This window comes from Cupressus sempervirens, chromosome 9, assembly GCF_028749045.1.
Source record: "Cupressus sempervirens isolate cs-2001-9-10 chromosome 9, ASM2874904v1, whole genome shotgun sequence".
NCBI classification, from domain to species: Eukaryota; Viridiplantae; Streptophyta; class Pinopsida; order Cupressales; family Cupressaceae; genus Cupressus; species Cupressus sempervirens.
The window spans coordinates 767,954,829-767,982,181 of record NC_143126.1 but is presented as its reverse complement, the minus strand read 5'-3'; the positions used below and the strand labels follow the sequence as shown (position 1 = coordinate 767,982,181).

General features: G+C 34.9%; 1 protein-coding gene across 8 annotated transcripts; it reads left to right on the top strand.

Moving 5' to 3' along the window:
• Positions 1–4,447: 4,447 nt before the first annotated feature.
• LOC149540946 (P-loop containing nucleoside triphosphate hydrolases superfamily protein) lies at positions 4,448–24,873 on the top strand. Of its 8 annotated transcripts, XM_089802015.1 has the most exons (7): positions 4,448–4,837; positions 17,992–18,061; positions 20,581–22,342; positions 22,443–22,582; positions 24,115–24,170; positions 24,263–24,357; positions 24,581–24,873. In XM_089802015.1, the coding sequence occupies exons 2-3, from the start codon at positions 18,001–18,003 to the stop codon at positions 22,155–22,157; spliced, it is 1,638 nt and encodes a 545-aa protein (XP_089658141.1). In that variant the 5' UTR covers positions 4,448–4,837; positions 17,992–18,000; the 3' UTR covers positions 22,158–22,342; positions 22,443–22,582; positions 24,115–24,170; positions 24,263–24,357; positions 24,581–24,873. The 8 variants fall into 8 exon arrangements, with proteins under 8 accessions (XP_089658141.1, XP_089658143.1, XP_089658139.1 ...); XM_089802017.1 differs by lacking the exon at positions 22,443–22,582 and having other exon boundaries at positions 20,581–22,267; XM_089802013.1 differs by lacking the exon at positions 22,443–22,582 and having other exon boundaries at positions 24,581–24,747.
• Positions 24,874–27,353: the final 2,480 nt, after the last annotated feature.

Sequence of the window (27,353 nt, the reverse complement as noted above, 5' to 3'; positions counted from 1 at the left end):
TCTATATGAGCAAAAGCTTCACAACCGAAGGTCTTGAGAAAAGAATAACTCACCTTCTTACCAGTCCATGCTTCCTCTGGAATACCACAGCCCAAAGGAGTAGAGGGACCTCTATTAATCAAATATACTGCAGTATTGACAGCCTCCGCCCACATGTGTAAGGGCAACCCAGCATGCAACCTCATGCTCCTTGCACGCTCCATTATAGTCCTGTTCATGCGTTCAACCACTCCATTTTCCTGTGGAGTCCTTGGAACAGTTTTTTGTCTACGAATACCATTAGTGGAGCAATAATCTTCAAATTCATGACTGCAATACTCACCACCATTATCAGATCTGAGACATTTTAATTTCTTACCAGTCTCATTTTCAACCAAGCATTTCCATTTCTTAAAAGTTTGAAATACATCAGATTTCTGTCTAAGGAAATAAACCCATACTTTTCTAGTTGTGTCATCAATAAATGTAACATAATAATGAGAGCCACCAAGGGAAGATACCTGAGCTGGTCCCCATACATCTGTATGCACAAGCTCTAATTTCTCCTTTTTGTTTTCCTTCCCTGTCTTTACAAAACTCACTCTCTTTTGTTTTCCATACACACAACTTTCACAGAAATCCATATTCACACATTTTAGACCTGGTAAAACTTTCCTTGAATGAAGTACTTTCATACCTTTCTCACTCATGTGCCCAAGTCTATTGTGCCACAGCGCTGTATCAGAATCTACAGCAGCTATTTGTTCTCCCTGCTCAACTGCAGTAATTGTTCCTGAATATTCATTTTTCTCTGAAACAATCAAAGTAGAAGGAACAATATGACCTGTACAAAGATATAAGGTGCCTACTTTCACACCTTTTGCTACTACAAGGGAACCTTTTGAAACCTTCCAATTTTTATCATTAAAAGTAACTACACAACCCTCATCACCGAGTTGCCCTGCTGAAATTAAATTCCTACTCAGCTTTGGAACATGTCTTACCTCATGTAGTAGCCAATGATTCCCATTCTGCAACTTAATCTTAATTTTTCCCTTTCCAACAATCTGACAGGGTTCATTATCCCCCAAATAAACAAGCCCAAAATCCCCTTGGACATAATCAATGAAATAACCTCTATGAGGTGTAGCATGAAAAGAAGCACCAGAATCTAAAACCCATGAATCATCAACACTCTCTAAAGACAGAAGCAAAGCATCCTCTTCGGATTTATTACTTACCACATTTGCCTCTTTGTCTCCATTTGATTTATCTCCTTCATTTTTCTTTCGAGTCCAGCAATCTTTCTTTTTGTGCCCTGGTTTCCCACAGTACCAGCAATCATTTGGTCCTCTCGATTGAGACCTCCTCCCCTTTGACTTTCCTCTTGATTTCCCACGATTTCCAGAGTTACTTCCTCTTTCAGTCGTTCTGCCCCTGCTTTGTGCATTTAAAGCACTTCCTGATGTAGATCCACCTGAGGATTTTCTACGAGTTTCCTCACTTAAAATAACACCGATCACATCATCATATTTTAGGGTACTTGATCCAAGAACAGAATTACTCACCGCCATTACCAAGCCATTCCAGCTTTCAGGCAAAGAACACAAAATCAAGAGAGCCCTAATTTCTTCATCAAAATTGATACCCACAGAAGATAATTGACTAGTAATAGTATTAAACTCATTTAAATGATCTGCAACAGATCCACCTTCTGCCATTGTCATATTAAATAAACGCTTCATGAGAAATACCTTATTTGAAGCGGAGGGCTTTTCATACAGTGTCGCTAGGGTTTTCATCAAATCTTCTGTCGTCTTTGCTTTTGTAATATTAAATGCCACCGATGGTGCCAAGCATAACCGAATGCTTCCAAGTGCCTTTCTATCCAAAAGATCCCATTCAGCCTCTGACATAGTTCCTTGATTCTTGGCTTTTCCTTCCAACGGCTTCCACAAATCCTTCTGATATAAATAGTCTTCCATTTGCATCTTCCATAACTGGAAGTTCTGCCCATTAAACCTATCAACCCTCAGCTTACCATCATCTGCCATTGCTCCCACTCAACCGTGAGACTCCCACTTAACCGTGAGACTTTCCTGCAGAGGATAACTGAGAAACAACTAGGCTCTGATACCACTTGTTAGGATAAACCACGGACAGAAATAAAAACTACATGCAAATATAACCAATAACAAAAATAATAGAACACACAGAAATGAACACAAGGCACCAAGATTTAACGTGGTTCACCCAATCCCTGGGCTACGTCCACCAAACAGCAAGTCCGATCTTATTACAATCCAGTGATTACAACCTGATTACAATCCGTAATCCCTTACAGCTCAATACCGCCTCAAGAACCAATTTCGTATCACCACACATAAAAAAATACCCAACCCTAAGCCCTTTTTATACAAGTATTAAACTGCTTTAGGGTTATAACATGTCAGCCATATGTCGGCCATAATATGTCGGCTACCATGTCGATGTCAGCTACTTCCAAAAATTTTTTTTCACTATTTATGAAGTATGTACAATACTTTCCTGATCAGTCACCACAATCTAACACTATTTGTATATGTACTTGCATGGTTTTTGAGTAACCAAACTGACTGCACAACAACATATATATGCATAATATGTGACTGTAATATACGCAGATACAATCTATGTGGCCAGGTATAGCTATTATTTCAGCCCCTTTTATCCATTACTTGAATGAGCCAAATTGTTGTGAATAGGTGACATTCTTATTATTTCCCCACAGCCAAGATTAATTTGCATGATTGATATCTTCAATTTAGGTATGGGTTGATTTGTTATCAACATAGAACAATAGGCATTAGTGGTCAATAACCACAACTAGTTCAGCTTGTTGTAGTTCATTTACTTAATGATCTAATCCAGAGATGTTTTACTAGATTTTGCAAACCATAATTTGTGATTAAATGTCAGATTGTGTTGTTGTTGACCATCTCATTCCAAGTGTTGAGGCTCAGGCCCAGTGAAAACTCAAGAAGCTTCTTTTTGACTTGGACTTGGTGAAAAACTAAAGTGAAAACTTGGCAGTTTAAAAAACTATAATATCTTACATTAATTTTCGAGACCTATACTCTGTTTTTCTTAGCATACTCAGCGAAATCTGCAATTCTTGGCCACAGATTTGTTGAATCCGACTCATATTCAGTTGTAAGTTCTTGGAATGACTCACTAAGTCTTAACATGATATCATACTTTGAAGTACTATTACATGTTGGGCAATTTGCAATTTTTACTATAGAGTGTTCGGCTTTTCCCACATCATTGTTTCTCTTCTTATAAATGCCATTTTCACATAGTACATTGATATAGAGCATATTGTGCAATATTCTTTTCAGACCCATGCAAGTTAGTTCATCCCCACATAGCAGGCAACCCAACTATAGAAAGAAAGTTGGCGGCATCTACATAGAAGATACAGTAGGGAATTCTCTCTCTTGCGTAACTCACCTGGGCAGCAATATCAGTCAGAAGATTAAGGATCACATCATTCCCCCTGGCGAATGGTAGGGCAGATCTACCAGTTTAAGTTCCAAGGTTTGTTCCAGAGTTCGTTGACTGAGCTCTCTTTATCTATGGTTCTGTAATCACTATTGCTAGGGCATTTAGAGGGAAAATAAAGTTCAGGCAAACTTTTAGTGGGAAAGATTAAAGCATTAAGTCCCAATACGATCTAGGAAATATGTGTAGTGGGCGAAATACAAATAAAGCACGGCAGAGACAAAAGGGCAGAAAGGGGGAAAAAGTAGCAGAAGAGCTCACCTTAGCACCTTCAACCCTAAAGCTTTCCTTAGTAAACAAACGGAGCTTTCTTCACAAACAGAAGAATGGGCTTTCTTCACAAACAGCAGAACGAGCTTTCTTCACAGCAAAATGAGTGGAAACGTAGCTTTCCTCACAGCAGAATGAGCAGAAACACATCATTCTTCGTGGGCGAAATACAAATAAAGCACGGCAGAGACAAAAGGGCAGAAAGGGGGAAAAAGTAGCAGAAGAGCTCACCTTAGCACCTTCAACCCTAAAGCTTTCCTTAGTAAACAAACGGAGCTTTCTTCACAAACAGAAGAATGGGCTTTCTTCGCAAACAACAGAACGAGCTTTCTTCACAGCAAAATGAGTGGAAACGTAGCTTTCCTCACAGCAGAATGAGCAGAAACACAACATTCTTCACAAACAACAAACAACAGAATGAGCGGGAGTTCAACCTAACCCCAAAAATATCACTCGTCGAACACGGACCCGACAGATTGTCAAATACGATTAATTGAGATTGAGAATGGGAAGGGCAAATCCAATTACAAGTATTTTTGAGATTTGACAAAAGTTCGTTTTGGGCTATTTTGGGAATTCGTAATCCTATTCTGCATTCCAATTCTGCCAACCAAACAGGGAATATAAATCGTATTCTAATTTTCAATGCCAATTCGTGTGCTATTCCAGCAACCAAACGGGCCCTTAGTGAAAACGTTTTGTCCCATAAAAAGCTGTGTAAACCCTTATGAATCCGAAGCCACTTCCGGAATGATAAATTTCCCACCCAATGCGAATGATAAATGACGTCCAGCCCTTCCGACACTAACCAGTAAACATACCCTGTCATCGGTCCTCTACGTGGTATTCATATATCTCTGCATAGGAAAACTTTAGCACAAAGGTCCATGTTTGCAAGCAATACCTTGATAACACCTCTGAGATATCAAGAGTTCAGAATTCACCTGTCTATTCTGTAAGGAGTCACTGCTGTATAGCATGAGATGAACACATTAAACAGTTGAAGTCAGCTCGAGGCTGGAATACAATTCTCCCTATCACCCAGGTACATCCTCCTTCCCCTTTCTATTGCATCGGACTATTTGATTTTTTTCCACAAATTTTTAAATTTTTTTTATAGGGTTTAGGAAATTTTGAATATACACAATTATACGCAGATTTGTCAGTTGTAATGTTTTGTTATTTTCTGCAAAACAAATTATTTAATGCGTGGGTGAAGTTGTTACAATTGGTCTCTAGCGAAGATACAGGTATTGACCAGGCTCGTTGTTTTTTAATGAATAATAGGTTTCTGGTGATTTTTACAAAAATGTGTTTATTTAAAAAACAAATTAGGGTTTGACTTTGAGGGCGTGGAATGCCTATTAAGGTATATGACTGAGACTTTTGAATGGAAAATCTAAAAAGAACTGACTTTTCTAGAAAGTGTTTAAAATAATAGAGAACTCAGAAAGAAATCTGAGGAAAATAATTTTTTTTTTTGACACAGTCTAGGAATCTTGTACAGGATTTTTTTCGAATTTTCAGAGTTTTAGTTTTCATTCGGGCTAGTTTTGCCGAGAAATATAGGAGTTGCTATGGATGCATGCATGTTTTCGTTAATCAAATTACATTTTTAAAGTTTACACCAAGCTTGGTGGATAATAGTGGGAATTTTCCTATTTGTAACTTTAATTCCGGATTTTTTTGGAAGATTATTCAATTGGCAATAAATAGCCTTTAAATCCCAATCGTTGAAGCTATATTGTGGGGTGTGCATTTTTTATTGAGTTATTTGTTTGACCCCACAAGCCCATGAATTACTTGCAAGTTGCAAGCAATACATGTCACAGAATATTTAGCAGGATAGATCTCATTCCAAATGGAGATCCACATCTTCATGTCTTTGGATCTCTATGTCAAAGAAGAGTATTCTGTACTTCATTATGTTTATGCTTTTCCTAGATGGCTTTCATGAGCAGTACCTTTGCTTCTCTTCGACATGAAACGCTAAAGAAAAATGTGCAATCAACAATCTTGATGCATTGTGGGAATATTTGGGTTCCTTTTCATCTTCCTCCAATATTTTTCATTTAAATGCGGTGTGCCCATGCGTCAACAATGACTATGAAAAGTAATGATGATAATGGGTCTCTCTACTTGAGCTCAAGTAGTGATTTCAGAAACCCCCAAGGGCCACCATTCATAGGGACCGAGATTCTTGAACTTGATATACAGATTAAGAAGTGATCACATCATATCATTTCTTATTGAATTCAAACTTCAACGTGAATTAGGAATCTCAATTGACTTGATCATAGGCTTTCTTTATGTCTTGTCTAGCCAACATGTCCAATTTGTTGGTTTGCAATATTTGAATGGCGTCATGGGCACTAATTATGTCATTTGTGATAGATCATCATGATTTGGAGACATTGTTCTTCTGAAATGAGTTCTGGCAAAAAAGCTTTGAGCCTATCAGTTGTGGTCCATGGCATTAATTTTCTATATTGTCTTTCATAAGGATATTGGATAAACTTTCAGTTGCACTTTTCTTTGGGATCAATTCCGTTAAGTTATATTTCAGATTCCTTAGCTCTTTTGTCTTCCTTTTGGACTCCTTCAAGACAACTAATAGATCTTTGCTAATGGTAACTTGACAATTCTAATATAAGTCTAATGGGAAACCATATGGGCATGAAGCTTTGTTTGGAATAGTCTGAGCTTTATTTCTTCCCCATGAAATGGCTCATGAGGAAAAATATCATTTTCTGATGTGATAAGGCAAGTCAATTAACCAAAATTTCTTCTGGTGGAAATTCATTAGTGACTTCTTCTTTGTTCAGTGGTGTCTTGAAATAGTTTACCCATTTTACTAATTACTTCTCCCATGCCCACCAAATGACCCATACTATCTTTGATGCTTGATATTCTTCCATCGTTTGTGAAATTGTCAAAGATCTTTGCATTTCTATCTGTTTTATTTAACCAACACTCTGTTGACATCTATCCCCTATAAAATTCTTTACATGTCAACAATTCTACACAATCCTACATGTCAACAAGTCTTTACCTTCTGATGTGATTCTTGATTGATTGCATCTTTTATAATTCTTTAATAAGAGCATTCATCTCTTCGGCCAGCTTCTCTTTTTTTTTTGAAGATATTTTTTAAGTGCATGATGTGCCATGCTTTAAGTTGTGTTTTGATGTGGCCAATTTGTTTTTGTAATTTAAAGATATTTGTTCCTCTTGAAATCGGTGCTGAGGTCCACCAATCTTATATATTGCATAAAAATTCTAGATCCTGTACCTGCATATTCTCAAACTTGAAAGATTTTTGAAGGTTCCAAATGAGGAAACAATCTTGATCAGAGAGGAAAATGGTTAGTCAAAGTCAGATTCTTTGGTATCTTGTAAGTGGTTTTCATTGACAAAGTTTAGAAAGTCCAACAGTCTTTGAGTGATTGTATCAAGGCATCTGCACTTCTTCAAAGCATTCAAAGTTATATTTAAATCCAGCAAAAATTGACAATATCCCTAGGTGAAATTTGGTGTTTTCATTATGTATCTTATTTTGCATGTGTATCCCATAGGACCATTGACATTTATTATAAAAATTCCAGAATTGGAAGTGAAAAGTTTTACTTTGCTTACTTGGCAATATTTATTTGCATGGATGTTCATCAAATCATTTTTGACTGAACCGACCAAGTTTGTGTGCTCCTTAGAGCACCATCTGCCTCAGCAAACAGTCCTTTCCATTATCTTCATTTAAGCATGAATTATTGTTGTTGATGTGTTACAGCTTCAGTCGGATAAAAGCAAATATGACTGATTATATCTCACATTCTTTTTTAGATATAAGTATCTATACTATGATACACTATATATATTAAATTTTAGATAGTGATATATATATAAACTGAAATCTCATTATTTATTTAAAACTGAAATCATATATTATATGGTGTTGTGTAAAACCCAATCAGGTGACTAATATAGTGATCAGCGGAAGTATGTTTATTTATTTATGGAGACATGTCCACGGGGAATGTGACTCCATGTGAAGTGGGGTCATGTCCCCTGGGGACACATCCCCACCCTCTCACATATATGCCCAACTAACGAGTATTGAGAAGGACACATAAATACATCAGTCTCCTTTCTGATATACCGACAGTTTAATGTCAGCCTTATTTGTTACTGTTACAATCTGCTTCAACTGCAGATTATTATAAATGAATATTGAGACAAGTGTTATCAGTTTTTGATTGTGGAAAACAAAATCATTGTTAAGAGAATAATCAGTAAATTTCAGTAAGAATTAAATTCTGATAAACATCATCAATATCTTATCAAGTAGATAAGATTTTTATTATAAGAAATCTGATCAAAATTCTAACATGGTATCAGAGCAGGTTTTAGAAAAGATCAAATCAGATTTCTATATTGAGAAATTACCATAAATGTTATTTTGGAAACTATTACACCCATCAAGATGGTAAATGGTTTTAGACTTGAAGACATGCTTGAAGGCGCTTCACTTTGAAGGATGGAAATTACGAATGATGCTAACACTAAAAGAGCATAAGTTAAACACAATTGTGAAAAATGCTCCTAAATCTAATGAGAATGACAAAAATAGTAATTAGGAAAAGGACAACACTAGAGCAATGAAATTATTGGTAGACAAAGTGAGAGATCTTGTACTGCCTATTATCATAAAGTTAGACTCAACATATGCTATGTTCAAATTTCAAAGTCCTAGAAGACATGTTCGAGATCAACAACACTAGAAGACTTCTTGCTCTTAAAAATCAACTCTTTTATATAAAAATGAATTAGGGAGATATTATCACCTCATACTTAATGAGGATAACTCTCCACAATTGGTCATACCTATGATAGTAAGGAACTAACAATGATAGCAAGGAACTAACAATGACAGCACTTAACCGACTTCCTATCTCATGAGAAATACTTATTCAAGGAATAAGTGCTTGCTCCAAAGTCCCCAAATTTGACCAATTAAAAGTTGACTCCATTCAAGAAGAGTCTAGATTAATAATTAGAGGGATCGGTATGGAATCCACAAAAGAAGAAATTCAGATTCTCGCCACTAATATCAAACAGAGAAAGGGCAAGGATACAAATGGAAAACAATTATTCAAGAAAAGGAGGGACTTATCTAAAGTACAGTGTTATTGATGCGACAAATACGGTCATCTTGCAGTGAATTGTCTTCATAGATCCAAACCCCAAGCCTCCTTCGCTGAAGTCAGTAAAACAAGCATGGATATGAATTCAGAGAAACTTGTGTCTACTCCGTCCTATGGAGTCAAGTTTTAAACAGACTAAACACTTGGGTGATAGACAGTGGGGCTTTCAGGCACATAGCAGGATTCAGAGAACATCTAGATTCTATAGCAGAAGATTTTGACGAGGAAGTGATTATTTGAGATGATACAAATTATCTAGTAAAGGGAATTGGGACTTGCGCTATCAATCTCAAATCATGCATTTCACTCAAACTCACAACCGGGATCAAAAAAAAATTAGTTTCTATTTCAGCACTTGAAGACAAGGGATACAAAATCACCTTCATGGAAGAAAAAGTTCTAGCTTGGCCAAATAACTCAATTATCAAGAATGCTTATACCATTGGAATACGGCATGGATGCCTCTACAAGCTATGTACTTCTCCCTCTTTAGTATTAATTCATGAGTCAACTAATGTAAGTGAAATCTGACTTACCCTATTTAAAGAAGATGGTAACATGGCTACCTAAACTCAAAAGATAAAAAATTGAACATGAAGAGACATGCAAAGTGTGTAGGGATGAATACCTAAAAGTGTTTTTTTCACAATAGTGAAAGTAAATCTAAAATTGTACTATAACTTGTTCATTCTGATTTTTGTGGACCTATGCCTGTTCCCTCCATAGGAGGATTTTTGTATTATATTATCTCTGTAAGATAACTACTCTAGGAAAACTTGGATATACTTTCTAATAATAAAGAATTTGAAGAAATTATTACAAGGCTCAAAGAATTTAAGACTTGTAGAAAACATATCAGAGAAGAAGATTAAAATTCTAGGAACTGACTAGGAGAGGGAGTACACTTCAAAACAAGAAGAGGGAGTACACTTCAAAACAAGGAGAGGGAGTACACTGAAATGAATATTGAGACAAGTGTTATCAGTTTTTGATTGTGGAAAACAAAATCTAAATGGATCCTTAAATCCATCTCTGAACCTTGGAAAATTCTCATAAGAAACAATATAATGAGATTTGTTATTAGAAAACCTAAAAGATGGAAGATATTCCCTTTGTTGATGTTATTCTTGGTGCTTTTGAAATCAAAGTATTTGGCTCTAATGTTTTTGCCTTCATTTGGAAAGCCTGGACACAAGTACACAAGTTGCTATGTTTCATAGGTGCAGTAGATGGTTGTCCTTGTTTCTCTGTTATTAATAGATCAATTTGATGGGGTATTCAACTCAATGAAAAGCCTTTAACTCTGACTCAGAGCTGTTCTGCTAAACCGTGGTGTGATAAAGGCATTAAGTTCATTGGTGATAATCTACTTAATAACAGAATGGGGACTTGGGAAGAGCTTAAGGCCAGATTTGATCTCCCAGCCACCCATAAGTAAACATATTCCATCATTAGGAAAGCTGTAGGAGCTATCTTTTGAGGAAAGTTGATTTGCAATACACATGTCTATAAAGAAATCAAATGGCAAGATGGCTCTGCATTTACAGACATCAATAATAAGAAGATTTACAGTATGGTTAAAGAGGATCCATCCATTCTGAAAGCATTAAATAAAAATTGGTCTATAAACTGGTTGGAATCCAATTGGCAATTCATTCTTGAATTTGCATGGCATCAAGCCATAGAACCTAAAAAAGTCTGTTTTTTGATGGATGCTTTTATTGAAAAAGCTTGCTATTGCTGATAATCTCTGTCTTTATAATGTCCCTACTGTCATTTGTATGCATTGTGCTATACCTGAAACCTTCGAGCATGTTTTTTTATAGTGCAAATTTGCTATGCTGAAATGCTTTTTTTTGGCAGACCCATTCATTGGAATAAACCTTTTAACTTCTCTTGGATTGAAGTTTTGGTTGGATTTGTCAATTCCTTTGACCTTAAGCTTAATAAATTTTGGTCTATCCTTAAGCTCAATAAACTTTGGTCTATCTTTACTAATGAAGTCTTATGATTCATTGGAAGAAAAGGAACGGAGAAAATGTTCAAGGATCAGAGAGGGACCTTACAGGGTTTTAAACTCGCCTATCTACTTAATATGTCTCAGGTATCAGCTGTTTTAGAAATCCCAAAGAGCAGATTCATGATTTTGCTGCAGGAAGGAGCAATGTTGGTGTACAAGGCAGATATTAAATCTGCTCACTATTTTAACACAGTGAGATGCTGTACAGAAAGGAATACGAGGCTTTAAAACAGTTTGTGGCTAAGGAGAATATCAATGTGGCTGAGATGGATAAGGAGATTCTAGCAAGTCAGCCACCAGATGCCCTTGATTGGAAGGCAATTGCTGAAAGATCTCCCCTTGAAACATTGGTCAATGCCAGTGAAGCAGAATGCAGCAATAATGTTATTGGAGCTTGGGATTAAATTAGATAAGACAGTTATTTCCATTATAGCTAATTTGAAGACAATGTTATTTTTTGAAAAATGATGTATGGCTGATATCTCCACTAGAATCTGTTTATTATCTGCTGATGTTTTAACAGCAAAGATACTTTTTAGTCCTTTTTTACTGAACTTGAAGACATGATGTAGTTTTTACTCGATATTTAATAAAAATAATTTATAAATAGTGAAGAGATTAATATGATATTATAAATTCAGAGATCATATGTGTGTGTATATATCTATATCTATATATATCATAGTAATGTTACTTGCTGCGAGTCACACGAGTCACCCAGGTTGGCAAGTCGGGCCATCCCTGCTGGGTCAAAATGACCCGTGACCCTGACCTGCCAAGTCTTCAAATATCTTATATTCTATAAGGTATTTCTATTAATATATCCTGGCTCGCCGAGTCACTGTCAAGTCACGAGTCAAATTGTCCTTGCCGGGTCAGAGCCAGGTCCAAGTCTCGTTACTTTGATATATATATATATATATAAATCTATTTAAACTGAAATCACATTAATTATTTAAAACTGAAATAATATATTATATGGTGTTGTGTCAAACCCAATAGGGCGAACGATATAGTGATTGGCGGAAGTATGTTTAATTATGGATGGTGACATGTCCACGGGGGACGTGACTCCACACGAAGCGGGGTCATGTCCCCACCCTCTTCTATATATGCCTGACCAACGAGAATTGAGAAGGACACATAAAGACATCAGTCTACTTTCTCATATACCGACAGTTTAATATCAACCTTATTTGTTGCTATTACAATCTGCTTCAATTGCAGAATATTAGAAATGAATTTTGAGACAAGTGTCATCAGTTTTTGATTGTGGAAAACAAGATCAATGTTAAGAGAATTATCAGTAAAATTCAGTAACATTTAAATTCTGATAAGCTTCATCAATATCTTATCAAATAGATAATAATTTTATTTAAGAAATCTGACCAAAATTTGAACAGTTTGTCTCTATCTTGCTCAGTTTTGTCTCTTGTATTAGAAGTTGGTCTGATTTGACAATGTCTAATTGATGCTTGAGCAGTTGTCATTTGATACAGGCATTTAAGCTCCTAAAATCTTCATACCTCATTAGAAAGGGTTATTTCCTTCCCAATTTCCTTCATACAGGCATTTAAACTTCCTTTGTCCCTTTGCCACATTAGCAATCAGCAAGTTTTTGTTATTAGCAATCCTTTCCCTTGAGCTTGTTTCTCCACAATTGGGTTTCTTGGTTTTATATTTTCTCTGACTTGCCATCATCTTATCTAGACTATCCATTTTATCCTTTGTATAGTCTTCACATGAACTGCCCTCCATTTTTTGTTCTAATTCACACATTATCCCTTCAATTCTATCTATTTTCACTTGTCTATCCTGGGGACTTTTGCTTTCTTATAGCATTTGAAAAGCCCCTAAGTCTGGCCAAAGTTTGACTTTTCTAAGTTTCGTCAATGGTTTTTGAGTCATTGCTTGTGGATTCTCCTATGTTTTTTTCTGGATGCCATATAATATAGATAAATAATAAATCAGTAAAATAATAATACAATTATGATTTATTATAATCATACTATAATATTGCATAATATATTACTACTAAAATATGAGAATTAAATATAACATAATATTTAGATTAATAATTTTTTTAAATAAATATATTATGCAATAAATTTAAAAAATAATATTATTACTATAAATAAGAAATATAATTAATATAATATATGTTATTACTAAGATAATTCTTTAATTAGTATAATATAATTTTTATAATTATTATGAAAAGACATGACTTTTAGAATAGAATTATATATATATAATAAAACTTTGAGAAAACATCATTTAGAGAAGGAGAAATATGGAGAATATATGAAATAATTCTGCAAAAAGCAAATTGAGAAAAAACCAAATCAAAGCCCTAGCAAGGGACATTACAATTGGTATCAGAGTTGGTTTTCCTGCCAGCTTGTGAAGTTTTACCAAAAATGTGCAATTCAACTGACTGGAATAAGATGGTTTAATAAAATATTTGAAAGACTTTTCACAAATATCTGACTGTGCCTGGACGGTTTGATTAAAGATGAAAATTAATATTTAAAAGATGGAGAAATAAAAATATGGGAAATGATTCTGAAAATTTCCATTTTAATTTGAAGTTCTTATTATGGAGTATCATACCAAAATAATATAATGTGGAAGATATAAGGAATCAAACAAATATTAAAGAAATAATGAAGAAAATTAAAAGGGGCTAACTCCTCCCATTTACCAGTGCATGGAAATAACAGATAAATGATATAATTATTTACTGCCATCAAAAGTGGTGAAATATACTCTTTGCCTGCAACAAGTACCCACATGGATACCACGTAGAAGGATATATGTAAGGAAAGATCGGGAAAAGACACATAAAAAAAATAACCCATTAATTACAGGTGGAATATCTTGTAATGTGAAAAGACTGAGTAAATGTATTAACAGCGAGAGGGACATCCAACGTAAATAACAAAGGAAGGTAATCATCGAAAATAATTATAAAGTTTGGAGGAATTATTGATGCACACTCATCACGACTCAACAGATGGGGATAATATTATATCCCATGAAATATTTAAACTGAATTTTCATTATGTTATAGCAAATGATTTCAAAAGAATACATTATTGTCGTCTCAAATTTTGGTATTTTGTTGGGGCCCGAGTATGGTATGTAACCGAAGCTCGGGGAAAATTTTGATGAATAATTTTTGCAGACTCAAAGTTGCATCAGGCAAATTCTATTTTCAGCTTGGAATTACACACTTAGGGTAGACATTTTGAGAAACTTGTGAAATTTCTAATCGTCAAAGAAGAATGCATAGTGGGACGATAATGAAGACCCATTAAAATGTAAAACTGTAGACTGAGTATTTCTTGCATCAAAGCCACCTCGGAATTGGGAGGACACGAGTGTAGGAACCTTCGTGTGAAGCTAAGTAAGTTACAGATGCTCCAAGTTGTGAAGCAAGTCTTGAATTCCATCGTTGCAAAAGGTTAAGCAAAACAAACCCAAAAAAGAAACTGAAGAATTAGAATGGAGTTGTTGTCTTGCAAGCTTCCAAAAACGTCGCATCATAACAAGAACTTCATTACATTAGGAACTGCAAAATTGTATGAATTAAATGCAAGGATTTTTGATATCGTGAAATGCTGGAGTCGTTACTTTTGAAGGAATATTGGTATGTGGAAATGAAGGCAACCAGTATTATCTTCCAAACAAACACTTTGTTTTGTTACAAGTTAAAGTTTGGGCCATACATATATCAGTTTAGACAAGAGCTAGGAAGATTGGAGATGTAGAGACCCACGCTTCTAAATTTCTATAATGTCATTATAATTCTGACATGTACGAGAAGTATAAAAGGAATATAGCAGCACTTCTAAATAGTGCAATAGAGACTATGTTGTAATCAATTTAACAAGGGAGAATCCACAAAAAGAAAGAGAGTGAATAGTAACAACAAAGAAGAACAAGACTTGTGCATCTCTAAGGTAAGTATGTTATTTATCAATCAATTGATTTAAATACTATCCATGCTCACTATGATATTAAACTAGAAAGTATGAATTGAAATTCAGTATAAGCCTATTTAACCCAACCAAATGGTTATTCTGAGATGGTTAAGGATCAACATCCCTCTAAGCTGCCATGAGGATTGACCAAAATGGGATCTATTTGCCTTGAGGTTATTCCAAGATGGGATTAAGGGCTTGGATCCACAAAAAACCTTGAGGAAGATTGTTGAGTTTAGTGTTAAAGCAACCTATTGCATCTTAGAATTCCTTTTAACATATAGTTTATTACTTACCTATAAGGTAGCCTCAAGAGAGAGAATAAAGGTATATTTAGGCTAGTCCAACCAATTGGTCATTCCGAGATGGGTAAGGATCAGCGTCCCTATAAGATGCCTTGAGGATTGACCAAGATGGGATCAAGTTGCCTTGAGGTTATTCCAAGATGGGATTAAAGGCTTGGATCCATATAAACCTTGAGTAAGACCGTTGTTTGGTGCCTAAATAATTTGTTTACGTCCTAAGTATTCTTCTCGACTGAGAATGATAATAAGAGCAAAACAAAAGAAGCATCCATCGCTCTTTGACTTAGTATGGGATCGGCTTATCATGACTCACATTTTCTTTGAAACTTATATATACATGTGTACTAATTATCACTTGTGGTTGCAAGATTCTATCGAAGAAGTAAATCATTTTCTTGACATTGTGTTTGATTCATGTTTTCATGCATTCATGTGTCTGCTTCATGTTTTCCTGCATTCATGTCTTCTTCATGTATGCTTTGTGTTTTTATGCATTATGATGTATAAAATCCTCTTGTGTTGAATTATATGCTTTGTATGATGGTTCTGTAAGAAAAGTTATGTTTAGATGATTTGTTTGAGGACAAGCAAAAATCTGAGAGGGGAGGGCTGTGATATGCCCATCAATATTAGTACCATATAATATAGATAAATAATAAATTTATAAAATCAATAAAATGATAATAATATAATTATGATTTATGATAATCATACTAAAATATTGCATCGTATATTACTACTAAAATATAAGAATTAAATATCACATTGTTTAGATTAATAATATATAAAGTAAATATATAATACAATATATTAAAAATAATATTATTAATATAATATATGTTATTACCAATATAATTCTATAATGAATATAATATAATTATTATGAAAAGACATGACTTTTAAAATGGAAATACACACACACACACACACACACATATATACATTTGTACATACAGAATAAAAACTTTGAGAAACATTCAGAGGACAAATACGGAAAATATATGAAATAATTCTGCAAAAATCAAATTGAGAAATATTTAAATTGAAGTCCCAGCAGGGGTCATTGCATTGGATTTTCTGATATCTGTCCTTGTACCTTCCTAAATCTATATTTGGCTCTGTGGATTCTGGTTAGTCAATCTCAATCATAGAGATTAATTTTTTTTTCCATTCAAATTATCATTATATTCTGAACTAGATTTCTTATTCTTAGTGCATTCTTCCATCCTTTGTGCAATGAAATGATAATTTTGCTAGCCCAAAACACTGTTTTCATACTATAGCAAAAAATCCAAATCTATTCCAAACTAGAATAATTGTTTCCAGATGCAATCATCCAAGATTTGCAACAAGGATTTTCATCCTTGATCCGAAATGTGAAATTCAAGAGGATTTTTGCCCTCTCAAACCCCAAACAGATTAAGATCTATGTAACCCGGGGACATGTCCGCACCCCAAAATCCAAAGTTTCCAAAACAGGGACGTCCCCAAAATTCCAAAAATTGCAGGAGATGTCTCAGAAATGAGGGGACGTCACAGGAAAAAATGGGGTATGGCCCTAGTATGGCCGGGGATGTCACAGATGTCCCCCAACCGTATCAGGGATGGCCAGCCATCCCCAATGTAAAAGCACGAAAAAAAAAAAAAAGAATGTTGAAATCTTATTTCTTTGACATGATTGAATTTCTAAAGGGGCTTCACTGGAAATTTATGATAGTTAATCTGCCCAGCTGTTATTAACAAATATTAAACATGCGTAGTTAAAACTAACTTTAAAATTGAGAGCCAATACATCAAAAATAGAACTGAAATATATGTTTTCTCCTGCTTATCAGGTTTACCACAATTCTCGTAACTATGGTTTGTACTTTGTTTATCATCAGCATTAAAAACAGTCCACCATGAGTGACCCCTAAACTGCGAACAACCCTACAGAACCACTAGTTATTGTAGTTCATTATTGTTTGAAATGGAAACTGGCATTGGAAAATGCTAAATTTAAGGTGCATTTGAGAGATCCAAAATAAAGTCTTCACTTTCAATACAATTGTTACAAATTTACAATGTGTGCCCACTGCAAATTTTGTTTCATGGGTTAACTACAATATCTCTGAGCAGGCAATTACTGTTACTTCTCAGCAATCTCTTCCTGATTCTATACAATAACACAAATCCTCTCTTGTAAGCAATTCAACTTGTGTCCTACACATGTTAAATTTCAACAAGCATATATGATATAGTGTATAGTTTCATATGACAGGGTTTGTGCTTAGTTTCATATGAATGGCATGCAATATTTGCAAACTTCAGTGTATATTTTAAAAATTTACTATCTTTATATAACCGTCCCCATTTACCATCCCCCCATCCCCAAAATCGGCAAAATTTTTTGCCATTCCAAAAACCCATCCCGCTGTCCCCTGACGTCCCTGTCTTGGAAACTCGGGGAACATAAATTAAGATCCTTCATCCTTACTTGCTCTAGATGGACCAAACTGCTCAAATTTCAAAAATGAATGCAAAGAGGATGACTTGATTGATGATGAAGTGTGCTCCCTTTACAGGTTCCTCTTTTCGGCCTTTCAATTTTATTTGTATTTTTCTAATTGTAATTCTATTTCAATCTGAAAAAGGGAATATGATATTTTGTTAGTGTTCTGACACAATTTGGTTTTGGGGTTTTGCAGATAGTTGTCATGGATGAAGAGAATGGACATGCTGAAACACTTTCTGAGCTAGGCAAGGAAGAAGATCCAGGTACCTTTAAGGAAACTTCAAATATTCAAATTGTATCTTACTTTTTGGGTCTTACACTGATCATAAATATTCACAAAGTGGGCTTTTTTGAGCTGTCTGAGTTCAAGTTATGTGTAAACTAGGATGGATATTCCATTATGTAACACACCAATTCTGGATTAAAGAAGAATTGCAGTATTGTAGTGCTTTAAGCATTCAAACAAACAGCTTCATGATGGAACACGAGTTAGCAACAAAAGAATGAAGGGCACAAAGATTACACATGGGGAATCCAGATTCTGGGAGAAAACACTTCAGCAAGAGTTTTTACAATCTCAATCCCAATTAGTCAGTAACAAGTAGATAGGTGCTTAAGCTTCCAGACAAGAAGTTTTTTTGCCTTCAGAAATGAAGAGACCAAACGAGGGATTTCATCTTCACGTGGGAAAACAAAATGAGGGGTTACCTTCTTTTGGATGCATATATCACATTTTGTAATTTGAATTAAACCTCTTCATCATAGAGTTTGAGGCAATATGAAGTCAGTTTCTGATCCATTCTTGTATATTTAAGCAGAATTTCTCTGAAATTATGGAGTAGGGGTGTGAGAATGGGAAATTTTGGGGAAACAAATTTAGGGGAACACATTACTGATTTTCTTCAGATATAAGTTGAACTTTGAGTTCAATACACATTGTAGATCAAACAATGGGTCTATGTTTAATGCATATCAACTTGTTACATTACTTTGCATCTTCACGTTATTGTCAGAGTGCCAACCTAGCCATATATGGGTAGAATTATAACTGATCTGATTAGAAAACAAGAAGAAATGTTATGTATACAAGGTAAAATTATGGGTTTTTCAAATTCATTTGATAACAGCAGCATAAAGGCAGTTTTTTCAGCCTTCTTTATCCATAAAGAGATCTTTGACAGCTGAACAGTGGGAGTTGCATTCAAAGAGCAGGAAAAGGGCTTTTGAAAAGCAGCAGCAGAAATTTAAAATGATGCAATGGCAGAAATAGGCATGTCTAACTGTCAGTACATACTCCGGAGTATTTTTTTTTTTCATGTATAAAAAAAATCCTAATCTGCAAGGGATGTTAAGATGAACCTGGGATGCCCTAGCATCCCCAAAAAGATGTCCACCTTTAGGGGACATCCCCCATAGTAGAGTTACCCTCAGGACATCCCAAATTTTCTTAAAAAGGGGGATGGGTTTGAGCTGTTCCGGACATTTTGTCCCCATATCCTCTTCTTGAAACATCCTTTTCTCATGAAACAGTGTCCTGGGGAACACTATTCAACCTATTCTTAAACACGACTTCAGAACCTGTTGTGTAATATAATAGATTCACTGCAATTGCTTTGCTGTCTGTTAACACTACCTGAAACCCAAGTCACAGGATATGCCAAATTTTATTCATGAAGTTCGAATTTCAGTGAATTTTTAACCTTTGCAAACATCATCTGAATTTTATGATATTTAATATAATATTGTTATTTATAATAATATTATCTTATTTGAAAATAATTTTGAGTAATTTAGTTTAATTATTTGGCAATGTCAATCTATTTTAAAAATTTGGTGGATATATTACTTATATTTAAAAATAAATAAATCTATGTAAGTTCAATTTAATGTTGATTTTTTCCGAATTTCTACCCTTGCCAAATTTCATCTGAATTTTATGATCGGCAAACTCGAATTTGGATTCAAACCTTGTGACTTAGCGTGAAACCATGGAATTAAGATTAATGGAGCTACACAAAGAAATCTGAAAATGTTATGTTTATAATTCTCAAATTCCTTTTATTTGGTTGCAGCTATGATCTTTGATTTGTCATATTGTCCAAGTTAAAAGTATCTAGATGGCCATGACCCATGAGCATCAGCGCTGTCTTTCTTCATATTTTAATCACGAGTGTAGATCAAGGGACATGCAGATCACATTGAAGTGTAGCAACTTTGTAAAGACTTTTTCTGGAAATTTGTAGCATAATGTAATTTTAATAGAAGCATTAAAGCTATAATTTTAATCTTGCTTATCTCCTAACTGTGGGTCTTTAAAATGTTATTGAAGGCCTAAAAATTGTTGCAACTGATCTGAATCATCTGGTGGCTAGTTGGATACATTTAACATTGATAGGGTTTAATAAATGCTTTTCCATGTGTCTGGATGCTTTAGTTTTCTTGCACTAGTTGTTCACTTTAATTCGTATTGTACTAGCAAATACTTCTGACTGAAATGAACTCGAGTAGATTAAATATGCAAATCCCCCTCGTTAATATTCCCTCCAATTCGTAAGCTTGGTTGACGTTAATTTCTACAAATACTGCATTAATCATGGAGCAGAACTGTTTGCTACGTTAGTTAATATTGATAGGAAATTTTTGTGATTTTCTTTCTAAGCTCTTTTGGGTGGATTCAGATGGTTAGCTTGTTCAACCACTTTGTTAGGATCAATTTGACACTTCTGTTCAATTCATGCCATTCTTTATGAAGTATTCAAATTTTGATTTTGATGTCATACAGGAAGTCCAGTAAAGGCACATTGTTGGGAACAGAGAGAAGCAGAGCCAGGGGAGCCTCGCTGTGTAATCTGCGGCAGGTATGGGCAATACATTTGTGATGAAACTGATGATGATGTGTGCAGCTTACAATGCAAAAAATCTGTTCTTCAGAAGCATCAATCAGAATGTAAGAAACCAGGATCAATCATTCATGCCATCAAGATTCCAGTTGAGGATGAGTGCACTTATGTTAGGGATGGAGAACCCAGCCTTCCTTGGTGGGAGCCAGATGAAATCATTAAAACAATGAACAGTGATCAGGTTGAATCTCTGAGGAAAGAGATAGAGGTTCGTGTGGATGGAGAAGATATACCACCTCCTATCCTAGATTTCTCTAACTGTAAATTTGATCCAAAGCTTAAGGAGAATCTTGAAGTTGCTGGATATGACATTCCCACTCCTGTACAAATGCAAACCCTTCCAGCTGCTTTGAAAGGTAGAAATATTTTGGTTTCAGCAGACACTGGGTCTGGAAAAACTGCTTCTTTCTTAATTCCTATTGTCTCACGGTGTGCAATGATTCGCATCCAAAAGCTCTCTGAGCGAACAAAACCATTGGCTATGGTCTTGGCTCCCACCAGGGAACTTTGTTCACAGATAGAAGAGCAGGCCAAAGCATTGGGGAGAGGTTTGCCTTTCAAAACGGCCCTCATAGTAGGCGGGGATGCCATGCCTCGACAGATTTATCGAATTAAACAAGGAATTGAATTGATTATTGCCACACCAGGAAGACTAGTTGACCTTCTTTCAAAGATTGACTTTGACTTGGATGATGTTTGTATGCTTGTTCTGGATGAGGTTGATTGTATGCTTCAGCAAGGATTTCGTGAGCAAGTCATGCAGATTATTCAGGCTTTGTCTCGACCTCAAATAATGATGTTCTCAGCAACCATTCCACATGACACAGAAAAACTTTCATCAACAATACTTAAAAACCCTCTTATTATAACTGCAGGCAAACCAAGCATTCCTAATGCAGCAGTCAAACAGACAGTGATCTGGGTTGAAACTAAAAATAAAAAGCAAAAATTAGTTGACATTTTGTCAAGTAATCACCACTTTCAGCCACCTGCTGTAGTGTTTGTGAATTCCAGAATAGGTGCTGACCTCCTGTCTGATGCTATAAAACACATGACTGGATTGAAAGTAGCATCCATACATGGGGAGAAAACAATGCTGGAAAGAAGGCAAATATTAAAATCTTTTCTCACAGGAGAGCTTTTGGTTGTTGTGGCCACTGGAGTGCTCGGAAGAGGGCTGGATCTTATAAAAGTAAGTCAAGTTATTGTTTTTGATATGCCAAATTCATTGCAGGAGTATATTCATCAGATTGGAAGAGCTTCAAGGCTTGGGACACCAGGATCAGCAATTGTTTTTATCAATAATGAGGACAAGGCTACTTTCAAGGATTTCATTGCACTTCTAAAGGTTGCCAAAGCACCAATTCCTCGAGAACTTGCCAGTTCTCCTTATTCACACTCTTCATATGCTTTGGTTTATAAACAGCAGAGTCAAAGGAAGAGGAAGCATCGGCCTTGAGGATGACCATGTCAAATTCTATGTTCTTTACCAATGGAAGCTGATGTTTGAAGAGGATTAAGGAGCCTTAGTTTCAAATGGTGCTTTCTACAGTTTTTCTTGTCTATGAGGTGAGCAACCTGGGAGTTGTTTGCCTTGAAAAAGTCATGAGAGCAGATGTTCTCATCTTTAACCATCCTCCAAAGGTATTAATCAAGTAGAAAGACAACACATTTTTATACTTGCAAAGTTGAATAGCAGGAATGCATGGACTAAGACGGAAATGTTTTTCATTGTTTATTCAAGTTTCTAGGATTGGATGCGTGGACAGTAAAGTGTTTCCTAGATTTTGGTGATATTGGGTGAAATTGAATAACAAGAATATAGGGTGGGTGAGGCTGAGGGGTTGAATTCCTTACTACCAAGTCAAATCAAGGCGTTATGTGGTTCGTGAACCTCCATTGCACATATCTTTTCTCCATCTTGTTCATTCTTGTAAGAGTAAATTGTAAAAATGCAAATGATAAATGATGGAAACATAAAATGGATGTGGGACGGATTTTTTGGGAGTGAAATAGCAAATTTTCATTTATCAGGGATCTTTGTGGCTAGCGTTTTTGTTTTGTGATATAATGGTTTTTTGGTTTTCAGCAGGACATCATGGATGGAAGGCTGACCCTATAGATTTCCACTAGGAACGGGGTATGCCCTAGGAAACATCACCCACTTTGTGTAGACATCTTGGGCAAGTTTCCAAATTTTTTTTTTTACCAAACACAAGAAAACATGAGACAAATACCACGGACATTTCCCCAAGCTACATTATTGTTTTTATTGTTTTGAGGATTTTAAATTTAATTTTTTCCAATATTTCTGAATCCTCCACTTACTGACGTGGACATGTTCACTACTTGAGAAATTGAATCTTAAATATTCATTTTAAATTAAGTACCTTGCCTCTGCCAATTATGTTTTGAGCAAGATACTTAATGAAATGCTAGCAACCAGATATTTTACTCTGCTCTTTTGCTTAAGTATAACTTTTAGGGCCTGTTTGGTGAGCGGAATGGGAATACGTATTCTGGAATACGTATTTCGGAATACGTATTCTGGAATAGAACGTATTCCTGTTCTCCGTTTGGTTCAGCGAATATTTGATGGGAATTCGCAGACCCGAAAATTTATGTTTTCTAAAATAAAATAAAATGGAATAGGAATACATATTCCAATACCACCTATTTTGGTGGAATTGCAAAACCCCATTTTTGGGCCAAAAATGGAATACGTATTCCATTTTTGCTTCATATTCCAATCCCGTTTTGGTGCATCCAAACAAAGAATTCACAATTTTTGGAATACGTATTCCAGAATACGTATTCCTATTCCGCTCACCAAACGGGCCCTTAACGAAGTTATGCCAAATTTAAAATCTATCCAGAGGCTTCTTTCCTCTCCTATGTGATCATCTCTTTGCTTAATATAAAAACGGCTCTGTGACCAAGAAACATCCTTCAAGCTCCTTATTCATTGCTTGGAAGATCATTTTATATTACTTACTCTCTATGTGATTTTTTTGAATGCCAGCCTTCTAATTTCTGATAGACATTGAATCATCAATTGTCCTAATCTTCTTTTGATATTTAAAGTCTATTCGTATGGGTCAGAAATGTCTTTTTGAGATCAAGACTTCTTTGTGGCATACTAGCATTTACTCCAAGTATTATGAAGAATGTTTACCATTTCCCTTGCTATGCTGAAAGGTTTTCCACGGTAGGGCCAATTTTTCAGTAGTCAACATTTGCATAATCCTATTTTTATTTGTAACTTCTATTCCCATTGAGTTAAAGTTCATTTGAGAGTTTCTTTTAGCAACCGATAGAAGGCTATTGATTTGTTTTTTCTTGTTTATTTTATATATCAGTTGAAAAAATAAAGGGGCACTAATTGTTTGTATTGTTTCACTCCATGACATATGTAGATTTGCTATCATTGAAGGCTGGAATGAAGCTAATCTAACTAATGTCCATCTTTGAGGTGAGCTATATATATCTTTATGTATGACGAAAATGATATTTCTGCAGGCTTTCCATAATGTCGAAGTTGTATTTCTTGATTTGTAATTTCAGGCTTGAACCAAATAAGAGATTACTCTTTTCCAACCTGGCAAGGGAAGGAGGGAAAGACAGTTGTGTTATCATGTAGAGAATGAATTAATAAGAAGGTTAATTTTTACCAAAGTTCAAATCAGTAGGATCTTTATGCTACCCAACACCGGGGAAATATTCAGCAAAGCAAACTTTTCAACCAGTGATTTTTTGAATTAATAAATTTATCTGTTAATTTTCTTGACAATTTTGGATAATTTTTTAATTTAGTTTATATTTGGCCCTTTTATATAAATCAGTTGCAAATAATGATTTTTATCCGCTTCTTTGTGCCAATAGGCACATAAGTGTTCACAAGAGTAAACAAGGATGCAGCATCAAGAAAATTTCAGTCGTACCATCCCATGTATTTATTGCTAAGCCTGCTTCAGAAGACAGGCTGATCTATGAACTAAGATGGAGATTCCATGCTATAGTTTTTCAATTACAGATGTCTATTTGGGATATTTCTATGTGGAATTCCATAAATAGTAAATACTATATGGAATTACAAAGATACTCTTTGGAATTACAGAAAGTATTGAATAATAATAAATAGTATTTGGAGTTCGTTTATTTTATCAAAACATAAAGTCGCAATTTGAATAATGTAACGCAAGATGCAATTGATCAGCATTCATCAAGTTAAAGAGGAATGCAATATTATAGCAATCAAATAAGCAATTGAGCATGAGATGATAAGTGTAAAAAAAAACACAAAGTAGAAGCCATGAAGGTTTGTACCTTGGACAACCTGAGTTCTGAGATAAAAGTCGAGAGTGAGTTCTATGGCTTCTGTTTGACACATATTGAACCCAATTAGTATCTCAGGCAATCTTGGGCAAACAATCAGTACACATATACAGTGTTACATGCCTAAAATCAACACTTCCTTTTGTCTGCGTTTCCCCCTTCCTATGTTTTATCGCAGTGGAAATACCACAGATATAATGCATACCACCAATTACAAGGCCATTTTGGGTTCCAAAATCACTACATAATCCTAGTATTTCTCTTGCCCATAGGGCCCTGGATTTGCCATCGAGAAGAAAAATACAGATTGACCGATAGACAAAGCATGTTTATGGTTATTTTTTTAATAGTCTGCTCTACACTTTAGGATTAGTTTAAACCCAAGATAGTGTTCATAGAGTTGCCCTAAACTAGATTCAGGGTGCTAAAAGATGGTGAAATGTACAAAGTAGTTGTATCTGATATAAGGCTACTGCCAAACGTTGTCAGTGGGTTTAAGACTAACCAATTGCACAAATTATATCTTATTTAGTTGATATTGATATTATTACAAGGAATATGATATGAGAGAAATATGAATTTCACAACACTAAGACTGATTACTAGTAAATGACTTGTTTATTCTAAAGAACAATAAAATTACTCATTTCAAAGGACCAGATACCATTCAACTCTAACAGATTTCACTGTTCACCAAAGTAAAATACAGTGAATATAAGCATTCGAGATTTGATCTCAAGCATAGAATGCATTAAAGAATAGGCATAGAAAACTACTTAATTGTCCTACATTACACCATAGAAATCTATATGCAAAGAAGAAATGACAGTTCATGGTTTGCAATATTGTTAAAATATTATTGAATTTCTGAGCAGTGGAAACACCACAGATATTATGCATACCACCAATTAAAAGCTCATTCTGGGTTGCAAAACCATTGCATAATCCCAGTATTTATCTTACCTGCAGGGCTATGGATTTGCCGTCAACAAGGAAAATATACGTTCATCGATAGCCTAATAAGGTTTATGGCCAATTTATGAAATATTCTGCTCTACACTTTAGATTAGCTTAAATCCAACATAGTGGCTCCTAGTGTTACCGTAAAACTAGATCCGGGGTGCTAAAAGATGGTAAAATGTACAAAGGAGTTGTATCTAATATAAGTTTACTCCCAAACGTTTTCAGCGGGTTTAAGACTAACAGATTGCACAAATTACGTCTTACTTAATTCTGATATTATTACAAGGAATATAATGAGAAAAATATGAATTACACAAACATTAAGACTAATTACTAGTAAATGACTTATTTATTTCAAAGGGACCAGATCCCATTTAACTGTAACAGATTGACAGTTCACCAAACGAAAATACAATGAATCGAAGTATTAGGGAATTGATCTAAGCAAAGAATGCATTAAAGAATATGCATATAAAACTAGTTAATTATTCAATATTACACCATAGAAATCTATTTGCAAAAAATTATAATTACATAGTTTACAAAATTATTATTAGGACTTGTACCAAAAGAAGGTGCAAGAGATCAGCCTATAGATCATTAATGTGAAAGTATAAATTAAGGTTCACATGTTAAAAAACAGAGTTTTTAAGTGTCATTCTACAAACAAGTATCATTGTACAAGGAAGTCATGTACATAGTTGCTCTCTTGTATACGATATGGGTTCCATTGAAGTGCAAGAAATAATATAACACAATATATAAGATATCCAATAGTGGAATAAATAGGGGCTATGATATTACACCATAACATTACTCGTAGATTGTAGAAGTGGACACAATCAAGAAATACATATTACCTCATAACTCATTAATGAATTGGTCAAAATACATTAGAAGCCCTTTGTACTTTTCTACACTACTTAGAACTAATTGATTGTCAAGCTAAAGATTTCCTTGGTTGTACCTTATAAAGATAGGTAAGTTAAAGATTTCCTTGATTGTATCTTGGTTGAATTCTTGAGTATATTTCCTAGGATATTTTCATAATGTTACCAATGGAAATATTCATAAGAAAAAATGTGGTCTCACGGATTTCAATGATAGTAGGATATGCATAGAATGTATTTCTTGAAAGGAATTCAGAAAATTTCAAGCAAATGCAAGGATGTGTAAACCTTGATTCAACAACCTTTTCCAACATCCTATTTGTCTATGATAAGTGTGGAGCCTTGGAAGAGAGTATGGACATGTATGCACATCCATCAAAGCATAATGGAAGTTGATTTTTTGTCAAATACCATGTTTGGAATCGCTCTAGCATTGTTAAAGGTGGAAATTCTTTGGTAGACATGGT

What these genes read in the sequence shown, in the direction of transcription:
- LOC149540946 (XM_089802017.1), top strand. Translation starts at nt 18,001, where the DNA reads ATGGATGAAGAGAATGGACATGCTGAAACACTTTCTGAGCTAGGCAAG. An exon ending in AGGCAAGGAAGAAGATCCAG is followed by an intron (nt 18,062 to 20,580) that starts GTACCTTTAAGG and finishes GATGTCATACAG; the next exon opens with GAAGTCCAGTAAAGGCACAT.